This window comes from Peromyscus californicus, unplaced genomic scaffold (assembly GCF_007827085.1).
Source record: "Peromyscus californicus insignis strain IS unplaced genomic scaffold, ASM782708v3 Scaffold_4__1_contigs__length_199733344, whole genome shotgun sequence".
Classification (NCBI taxonomy): domain Eukaryota; kingdom Metazoa; phylum Chordata; class Mammalia; order Rodentia; family Cricetidae; genus Peromyscus; species Peromyscus californicus.
This window is the reverse complement of record NW_026294562.1, coordinates 25,104,957-25,115,201: the sequence shown is the minus strand read 5'-3', so window position 1 is coordinate 25,115,201 and position 10,245 is coordinate 25,104,957. Positions and strand designations below refer to the sequence as shown.

The 10,245-nt window shown below is 45.9% G+C and overlaps 1 protein-coding gene across 3 annotated transcripts in view; it reads right to left on the bottom strand.

Annotated features, from left to right (window-relative positions):
* Positions 1-559: 559 nt before the first annotated feature.
* Positions 560-10,245, bottom strand: part of Ide (insulin degrading enzyme) — a 103,104-nt gene continuing 93,418 nt past the window's right edge. For all 3 annotated transcript variants that reach the window (XM_052762816.1, XM_052762817.1, XM_052762818.1), the window contains exons 22-25: positions 9,959-10,020; positions 4,303-4,375; positions 3,390-3,457; positions 560-2,730 (exon numbers count right to left, since the gene is read on the bottom strand). In XM_052762816.1, coding sequence (XP_052618776.1) covers positions 2,635-2,730; positions 3,390-3,457; positions 4,303-4,375; positions 9,959-10,020 — 299 coding nt within the window. In that variant the 3' untranslated portion in view covers positions 560-2,634. The remainder of the gene's footprint in view (positions 2,731-3,389; positions 3,458-4,302; positions 4,376-9,958; positions 10,021-10,245) is intronic.

The following is a 10,245-nucleotide window of genomic DNA, read 5'->3' as shown; positions in this document are numbered from 1 at the left end:
CGCTTGCTGACACTTCCGTCATAAGCTCCCTAAAATGCTCTTATTAATCTACTGGAATGATCACAAGCTGTTTGACTCTCCATTTTGTTACTATGATAAGTAATACTAACTGAACAGAGAAGGGTTCCCTTCTGTATCTCCTAGAATATTCATGTAAACTGGTACAGTTTCCTGCTCTAGTTGAGTGTGTCCACTGGGAAGAAGAGTTTTAACTATGAACTCACCCTTTGATACAGATAATCAAACCTTCAATTTCTTTTCATCTGTCTGGGTGACTTGGTTTTGTGTCAACCACACTGCTCAACAAGAGTTTGGTCTCCAACACCGAGCTCCTATCTTAGAGAAGTTATCGATTTGTAAGAGTTTGAAACTGAGCTGCTTTAGCAAACAAGATACCTACACATGCACATATATGTGTATGGACACAAACATACACGAATCCACTGCTTTCTGCAACAGAATAGCATAAGCAAGAGATCCTGTCAGATCTGAACACTGAGGGGAGGCTGAGGGTGGGCACCATCCCATACAAACTATAAAATCATCCAGCACACAGAGGTTGGGTTCAGGAGATTTATTGTAAACAGGACAACCCTAGGACCCCACCATCCTGGCAGTGTCACATGCTCTTACACATCAACTGATTAAAAAGACTCTTCGAAGTCTCTGGTAACATGACTTTTTCACAAATCTCACTTGCTAAGCGTGAGTACATGGCAGTCTCTGGGCAGTCTGTTCTAGTTCATGGACCACAACCTGGACCCGCTGCAATGAACCTGTCAGGATGCCAAGTGACACAAAGGAGCTCTGAAGCACACTCAACACCACGTGCAGGTTCATGGAGGATGACATGGAATTGTTTTCCAATTGCTTCAAGGGCCTTTTCTCATATCAAAGACATGCTTTTAACTGTACCCATCTTTTAAAAAAGAGCTAAGTTACCCGACGGCATGTAATCATTTACAGAAAAGGTAGCAGACTGTTATTTGCTTTTACAATGATGGATTCAAACACTCAGGACTAGTGTTGGATTTGTCTTGTATATATTTTGCAGTTCGATGAAAAGCTGCATAGTCAAGTTGGGCAGGGTGGCGCACGCCTAATCCCGGCCCTTGAGAGGTGGAGGCAGGAGGATCAGGAGTTCAAAGTCAGCCTTGGCTACATGGCCAATTGCTCAGACGAGAAGGAAATGGTGACTCAGACCTTCTGATGGGACGGACAAGGACAGGATTTTCACCGGGAGGCTCTTAAAACACATGGATAAAAGACGTCGCAGCACCACGGGGGAGCAGCCTCCACGGCCGCCCAAGTTCACAAGTTATTTGGAAATGGCAAATATGAAAACTTAAGCTGTGAAAAGCCAAGACTCTAGAGCAGAAAATCCTGGCAAATCAAGTCATATGGGGCAGTAAAACGTCACTTGGAAACGCCATTCTGTACCTTGTTTGAGTCAGCGGACAAACAGGAGCACTTTCTATCACTATTGCCGGTGTGTGGAAACAGCCACGCTTGCTCTTGAAGCAAGTCTTAATAATAGCAAATATTTTAAAACAGCTGTTAAATCTACAGTAACATTTTCACCTAAAATAGTATCTTGTGAAAAAAATATTTTTTAAAAGTCCACTCCAGTCATCATCTGTATGTTTATATTCATATATTCAAAAAAATAACACTTAAGGCAAGATGAGACCGGAAGCAGCGAGGGCATTTAGAGTCTGAAGGAGACTGGCTATTTAAGAACGTAACCGTTTTGTATCTCCAAAGAGGTGGCTTTGTATTTGCTGCCTTTTGAGACCCTAAGGGGCAAATGATTTAGTTCACACACTGATCGCAATTTCACCCTAGCAATTACAGGGAGTTACAAGAGCTGATGTTAGCCCAGCACGTCTCACACGCTATACAGCAGCAAGCATCTGCTGACGGAACACCGCAAACCAACTACAGAAAAACAGAAATGTCAACAGAATTCAATGAGAGAGAACCCACAGGAATCCTGAGAAATTCCCAACATGATGTAAGGTTAATCTGGGTTTCTAGCACTGTAAATTGGGTGTTCTAGGGCTTTCCAGCATTTGACTAAGAAGATTAAAAAACATACCCAAATTTTATAAAAACATTAAAACCATGCCTTAGATAATCAGCACGTTCACTAATAAAAGAAAATGACATTGCTTTGTGCGTTATCTGCCAAATGTAATGTTTTCGGTTGATTTATAGGAAACTATCAAATAGAAAGCAGACTTGAGGATCGGTTCTTTAAAAGGTAACCCTTTCTAAATGTTTTTGAAACCTTTTAGAAAAAAAACTTATTATCTTCGGACAAATGACTATTTCACAGAATAAGGAAGAAGGATTCTATTGGGGTAGCTTTCTTCAGATTAAACAGTTAATAGAAGGGAATTTCTCTGAGGACTAAAAAGGAACAAAATTAGGATATTTAAGAGGCATGTGTTTTAAAAATATTCTACATCTATAAGATTTTATAATTTTATTACTTTGGGTTTTTAACATTTCTACATAATAACGTCTGATAACTCTTTTCTGTTTGTCTGTCTAATAGCAAGCCAGAAACTACTCAAGTGGTTAAGATTGCTTTCCCAGGCCTTGGGAGACACAGGAACGAATCCATTCTCTTCAGAGTTTTGCAGCCATGAAGTTAATATGCGGTTTCACAAGAGGAAACAGTGGCAGACCACGCTTGAACTCTGTCATGTTATGAACCACTTCGGGCTGAAAAGGAAAAAAAAGTTTTCTTTAGTGTGTTTAATTTAAAAATTAGACTGAATAGCATATCAGCTGTTGGGGGAGGAGGCTAAGGTGGCGGCTAGGGGGCGGTGTTTCTAACAATGAAATACCCATATACCGCAATCGGGCCAGAGGGTCATGGATGAGTGGGCCAGAAGATTCCTGGCTTTCACCGGGCATACGTGTGCTGACTCGACCACCCAGCAAAGGCCTGATGACATCGCCCATTTTCTCACCCCTTAAGTAAATGCTAGTATGGAAAGGGGCCCGCACACACTGTCACTCCAGAAGTCAACAAAGGTGTGGCCAGAGGTGACCTGGTGCAGAGTGCCGCAGGCCAGGCCAGAGGCCCAGACAGGAGGAGCAAGAGCACAGAGCACACCTGTGTTCCTAGTACTCGTGGGGCTGGGGCGGGAGGTTAGGAGTTCAAGGCAGCTTCGGCTACACAGTGAGTTCCAGGCCAGCCTGAGCTACATGACCCCAAAACAAAACAGAGGCCAAGGCAGACCAGGGCTGAGGCCGAGAAATGGGAGCTTCGAGAAGACCTGAAGTAGCTTCGACACTTGTGACTGAACCTCCAGGTTTTCATGCGTTCTGGTGAACGAGCTCCTTCAAGTCCTCAGACAATGCCCACAGTTTCTTACTTGTGGCAAGGCTGGTGCTTCTGACAAGTTTATATCATTCTGAGAGGGGAATTCTCCAACAACAGGACCTGTAAGGAAACCAAAGCGTTACTAACAAGAGCAATTTAAAAAAAAAAAATCTAAGCTAGACTTTGTTCATTTAAAAAATAAACCATACCAGGCCCTTAACACACTTTCAGATCCTCCCAAGCTGCTTGCTCCAAGGCCCAAGTGCCTGTCCCAGCACCCGCTCCATGATGATGTCACTGAGGCCGTACAGCCTTGGCCCGAGTGCCTGTCCCAGCACCCGCTCCATGATGATGTCACTGAGGCCGTACAGCCTGGGCCTGAGTGCCTGTCCCAGCACCCGCTCCATGATGATGTCACTGAGGCCGTACAGCCTTGGCCCAAGTGCCTGTCCCAGCACCCGCTCCATGATGATGTCACTGAGGCCGTACAGCCTGGGCCCAAGTACCTGTCCCAGCACCCGCTCCATGATGATGTCACTGAGGCCGTACAGCCTGGGCCCGAGTGCCTGTCCCAGCACCCGCTCCATGATGATGTCACTGCGGCCGTACAGCCTGGGCCTCAGCGGCTCTAGTGCTCAGGCCTGACGTAGACTCGGAGGCTCTGGCCTCCTGAGAAAGCGGGAGGAGGAGTGTGCAGATGCCCCCACCTGCAGGCCTTCCCTACAGCCGCTTTGGAATGGTGCCCAGATGGCACCGTCACCTGGTACGGGCTTCCTCCTCCACCACTCCATCCCCCCTCCCCCTGAACGTCTGCTTCAATACAATACACCTCGTCTTAGGACATTTTGTTTATATCTTCACTCTCTGGTGCTCTGTAAGACGAGGGACGATGGTGAGGGACAGCCATCACACGGCTCAACATCAGATTAAAAATGGAATTTTAAAAGTCAGTATCCAATACTTACAAGAATCCATTTCCCTGGCAAGAACATGGACGGACACTTTATGTCTTCTCGGTGCATCCACGGCCAACATTTCCTAAGCAGAAAGAGAACCAAGGTCACCCTCTGACCCTATTAAGAAACTTAGAACGGGCCAGGCGGTGGTGGCACACGCCTTTAATCCCAGCACTCGGGAGGCAGAGCCAGGAGGATCTCTGTGAGTTCGAGGCCAGCCTGGGCTACCAAGTGAGTTCCAGGAAAGGCGCAAAGCTACACAGAGAAACCCTGTCTCGAAACCCCCCCCCCCCCCCAAAAAAAAGAAACTTAGAACGAAGTTCTCTCTGGGGCTTTGAAGAATCAGCCACCATGTTCGATATAAAAAGAGGCTTTTCTCTTTCTTTTCTTTCCTCTCACATGATTTTCCTGTAAAAAATTCAAGGAGGCAAGCAAGCCCTAATTTTTCTCTTTTTTTGGTGCTTGGAATCGAACCCAGAACCTCATACATTCCAGGCAGATGTTCTACCACTGGGCTATACCCACCCCTAGCACTGCCAAGAATTATTCCCATTTTTACAGACAAGGAAACCAAGCCCAAGGGAATAAGTGATTTGCTGAAACTCACAGTTAATAGATGCCCGGGCTTACACAGCTACTTCAGTATTTACTAGTGGTCTTTTGTTCAGACAGATCTCACTGTGTAGTCCTGACTGGCCTCAAACTCACTATGTGGACCAGCGTGGCCTGGAGAACTCACAGGAATCTGCCTACTTTTGCTTCCCGAATGCTGGAATTAAAGGCATGTGCCACCATGCCTGGCTGACCCCCTTCCTTACATTTATTATTTGTGGGGGATGGGCACACTTGTGCAACTAAAAGGACAACTATACAAAGTCCATCTTCTCCGTCTACCGCATGGGGCCAGGCTGGGCCACCTAGTGATCACAATTCTTTTCTTTACCCCCTTCTTTCTTTTTTTTGAAGACAGAGTATTGCTATGCAGCCCAGGGAGGCCTTGAACTTGCAGTCCTCCTGCCTCAGCCTACCCAGTACTAAGATCATACGCCTGTGCCGTGATGCTGGCCCCTCTAGTGATTCAGGGGTCTGTGGTAAGCTGTGGCTTCTCCTCGATCACAGGGATAGGAAACTAATACTTGGTGAGTCTTGCCGTGCACATGGCAGTCTCCTGCACACGCTCCCATCATCCTCTGTAAGCTGTCACGACGCTGCTCATTTTAGTGACGTGGACTCATGGACAGAATGCTGTGCTTGAGCCAACAGCTTGTAAGCAAGTGCTCTTAGTGTTCCAGGTTCTTTTGAGGGATTCCCTTTGCTGACAGCCCCCAATGCCAGCAGAGCTAGGAGAAAGTACCTCCTGCCTTTCCCTAACGCTGGACCTTTATTGCTACTGACAAAGGAATAATCACTGTGACGAGGCTTCCTTCCGCTGACGCCTTAGCTGATGGAACGTGCCATCTTCTCTGAGGGCACAGATTACAACACAAACCAAATCCACTCAACACTTGTGAGTGGACAATTATCATAAAGCTGGCTCTGGGTATCTAACAGGAAGCCTTGCTGCTGAAGTGTAGCAAGTCCGACCCCAGCTCCCCAGTTCCTGACAGAGCCTGGACTAGACTCCCAAGGCTGCTCTAACCTTTCTTTTTAGAAGCTTACAGACCTGCATCCAGTACCATGGAATACCTCCTCTGAGAACTTCTTACTTTAGTAAAAAGTTTGCTTCCAAAGATCATTTAAAAAAACAAACAAAACAACAGCAACCACAACCATAGGGTCTGAACCCTGTGTAGTGGCCCACACCTTTAATCCCAGCACTCAGGAGGCAGAGGCAGGGGGATCTCTGTGAGTCAGAGGCCAGCCTGGTCTACATATGAGTTCCAGAACTACACAGTGAGACCTTCTTTCTAAGCGCCTCCTTCATCCCCAACCAAAAAAAAAAAAAAAAAAGATAGGGTCTCACTGTGTAGCCTTGGCTGGCCCAGAACTTGCTATGTAGACAAGGCTAGCCTTGAACTCAGAGATTCAGCCATATGCCCCTTTTACTAAAGACGTCTGCTACCACACCTAACATCAAAAATCTATTCTTGATGGGTCCCTCTTCACTGTGGATTGTCCCCTAAAACAGCAGACAGAACACTCCTTAGTTTCACAGTTTTCCATTTCCTTACTAAGCCCCACCCCCTACTTTTTAAAGAAACAAACTGCTCCAACTTTTTGTAAACCAGAACTCCAGAGACACACTTTACAAATTCCATGCAAAAAAGGCTCCATAGTGAGAAGTGTTTAGGAATCCTTTATTAATTGTGATAAAGCAAACACTGGCTACTTTAAATGCTAATGCACATGAAGCCTTTTCTCCCAGATGTGGCTTATTAGTACCGTGCAGAATGCCAGCTGGGGGGCAGTTAGAGGAAGACTCTTCTGCGTTTAGTCAAGCTGCTATACTCTCTTAAATCCAAGAGTGAGTCGGTGCTATAATCACTATTTTCAAACTCAATAAGCATGCCTTGTAATTTTAAATAAACAACAGCATATTGTAGAGAAAAGCAATACTCCATTCCTCCTGGAGGCATTATAGGTTATATTGGGATGCCGAATGTGAACAAGTGTGATTAGTAATACTTTAGGATGATGATCTCAGAACCCAGACAGAACTGAACGTGACTGTCCAATCTGTAAGCGACTGAGAACAAATACTGTCCTCAAAAAGTGAAACAGCTAGAACTTACTCCATAACATTGAGAAGGAAAACACACTCTGATTTAAAGTATCAAAAGCCCAAGACAATTTAACAAATGTCGCCAAGTGGCAATCACACACCTCATCCAAATGAAACTCTATATTGTAGATCAGGAAACCGAGGCTTCAAAGCTTAGATGACTTGGTTGAACCGAGTCACAGATCCACCAGTTTGGGGTGGGGGTGGGCATCTGAGTCCTAGTCTGCAAAGACCCTAGAAGCTCCTGCTGCTGCCCTGTGGATAATGAACTAAGGACTGAGTGCGCAGCCTCAGTGAACACACACTCACCACACAAAGGCCACTTGGGGCTATTGTCAGGCCAGAATTCTGCTTTTATACATGCAAGATTCAAGGCTGTTACTGAAAAGGAACAACAGGGGGTTGGGGATTTAGCTCAGTGGTAGAATGCTTGCTTAGCATGCACAAGGCCCTGGGTTCGATCCTCAGCTGCACCAAAAAAGAAAAAAAAAAAAAAAAGGAAAAAAGAAAAGAAAAGAAAAGGAACAACAGTAGTTCAGGGGCAATGAGAGCTTTCGTCCACACAAGGCAACAGAAGTGACTACTCACCCATTTCTACCCCCAAACGGCCCAAATGTCATCACTCAAAAACACGAAGTCAAAACAGGTATGGGCCAGGCGGCGGTGGTGGCGCACGCCTTTAATCCCAGCACTCGGGAGGCAGAGGCAGGCGGATCTCTGTGAGTTCGAGGCCAGCCTGGTCTGCAGAGCAAGATCCAGGAAAGGCACCAAAACAACACAGAGAAACCCTGTCTCGGAAAAAAAAAAAAAAACAAAAAAACCCAGGTATGGTACACACAGTTATTATCCCACAGCACTGAAGAGGCAGAGGCAGAAGAATTATGAGTTCAAGGCTAACCTGGGTATAGAATGAGTCCTTCCTTAAAAAACAAAACAAGGGCTTGAGAGATGGCTCAGTGCTTCAAATGAATTCAGAGGACCTGAGTCTTGTTCTCAGTACCAACATCAGGCTGCTCAGAACTGCCTGTAACCCCAGTTCCAGAGGATTCAATGATCTCTTCTGGCCTCCATGAGCACCTTCATTCACAAGCAAATACTCCCTCAACATAATAAAAAATAAACCTTGTTTGTTTGGGGACACAGTTTCCTTCTGTGTGTGTATGGGGGGTGGGGGGGTCTTCAGGCACTCACTGCCACACTCAGCTTACTACATGGGTGCTGAGGCCTACACTCAGGTCCTCTTGCTTGTACGGTAATCACTTAACCAATAAGTTCCCTTTCCAGCTCCACAGCCCCCTTCTGTATTGTAAAGGTGATATGAACCTTTTGCACACAGAAAACAGCAGCTTTTTGATTTTACAGATGAGGGTGATAATAACTGTGGACAGTATAAACTAATCCGTTTCCTCTATGAAACTACCAAGTCCGGGTCTTGACTCTCCTCCTGCCACAGTGCCACTGGTGATGGACTAAAGGGGTGTGGACAGTCCTAGTACAGTAGGAATATAATTAGTCTGTCCTCACTGTCCACACAACCATTCTAAAGAGAACTGCAAGAGCTGAGTTCTGTGCTGGCCTCCACAACAGAGCACGGGAAAATGGCACTATAGATGTCTCTCCCGTAAAAGATCCGAGCATGGGAAGAGCACAGTTCCTGAACAGACAGCTCATAATCACAAACATGATCCAGGCTCTGTGGCTAGAACACGGACGGCAGTTCCATGGTGCTTAGGTAATCACAGAGTATCACTTTTTCTTTATCCTAAATCAAGCACAAAGTGCTTTTAAATTAGAGGTCCCAACAAATTACAAAGAATATGTAACACTTCAAATAAGTACAACTCTATTGTGGCATAAACTTTGAAATTTTTAGTTGACATGTTGTGCTGGCTTGTTTTATGTCAACTTGACACAAGCTATAGCCATCTTGAGATGAGGAAACCTCGACTGAGAAAATGCCTCCATAAGATCAAACAGTAGGAAAGCCTGTAGAGCATCTTCTCAATTAATGACTGATGGGTGAAGGCCAAGCCCATTGTGGGTGGTGCCATCCCTGGGCTGGTGGTCCTGGGTTCCATAAGAAAGCAGGCTGAGCACACCATGGGGAGCAAGCCAGTAAGCAGTCCCCCTCCATGGCCTCTGCATCAGCTCCTGCCTCCAGGTTCCTGCCCTGCTTGAGTTCCTGTCCTGACTTCTTTCAATGATGAACTGTGATGTGAAAGTGTAAGCCGAATAAACCCTGTCCTCCTCAGGTTGCTCACGGTGTTTCATCACAGCAATGATAACCCTAACTAGGACATGTACTTGTTTTATACACTACTCTATGTCATTATGGAGGGGGAGACTTAGATGCAGCAAGGATTCTCTTAAAGCTGTGCTGGAAGACCCTAACAGCGGTGCCTCTCCGTCCTCTGGAGCTTTTGTAGGAAGCACAGACACTGGAAACCCTGAAGCACTGGTCACAGTCAGTCTGGGAAACAAGCTGTCCAGTGTGTTGTTTCCTTTGCTCTCTCCTGCCCACTGAAAAGCTCGGCAATGTTATTTAAACAGCATGGCAGAAGCAGAAGACAGAAAAGGAGCCTGGAAACGGGGCCTGGACACCAGAGGAGCCACGGTGGCCTCCAAGGTGCAGAGGGGACTGTATCTAACAGTAACAGGTCAAAGCGTCAAATCCTTAATTCTACAAAAGCGCCTTCACCTGAACGAGTTCGAATACACAGTACAGCAAGTAGTTCCCTACGAACCAAAACTCAGGAGCCAGTGAGACGGCCCGACTGGAAAAAGGCCTTGCTGCCCAGCCTGACAACCTGGGACCCATGCGGTAGAAGATAACCTACTTCTGCACGCTGCTTGACCTCGCTCGACATGCATGCACCCACACACACTAAACACAAAAATACTAATTAGAAAATCAAATCAAATCTAGATAGCAAGTCCACTGACCTTGTAGAATTTGATGATATCATCCTTGGTAAGTGTCTTTAAATATGCAACTTCTATGTTATCTGAAAAGGTAACCAAGCAGTGATTTATTAATATCTTACATTAAACAGTCTAAAACACTGCACGGAAAGACAATGCATTTCACGCTAAGCCTGCTGAGTACCCACGATCTGAAAGACTTTACTTTCATTTGTGTCTGTGGCTGGGCCTCTCCTTCCACCTCTGGCTTTCAGGGATCAAGCTCAGGCTAAGACACCTGCCGCTCTTCCCTCCAGTCCAGGTATCCA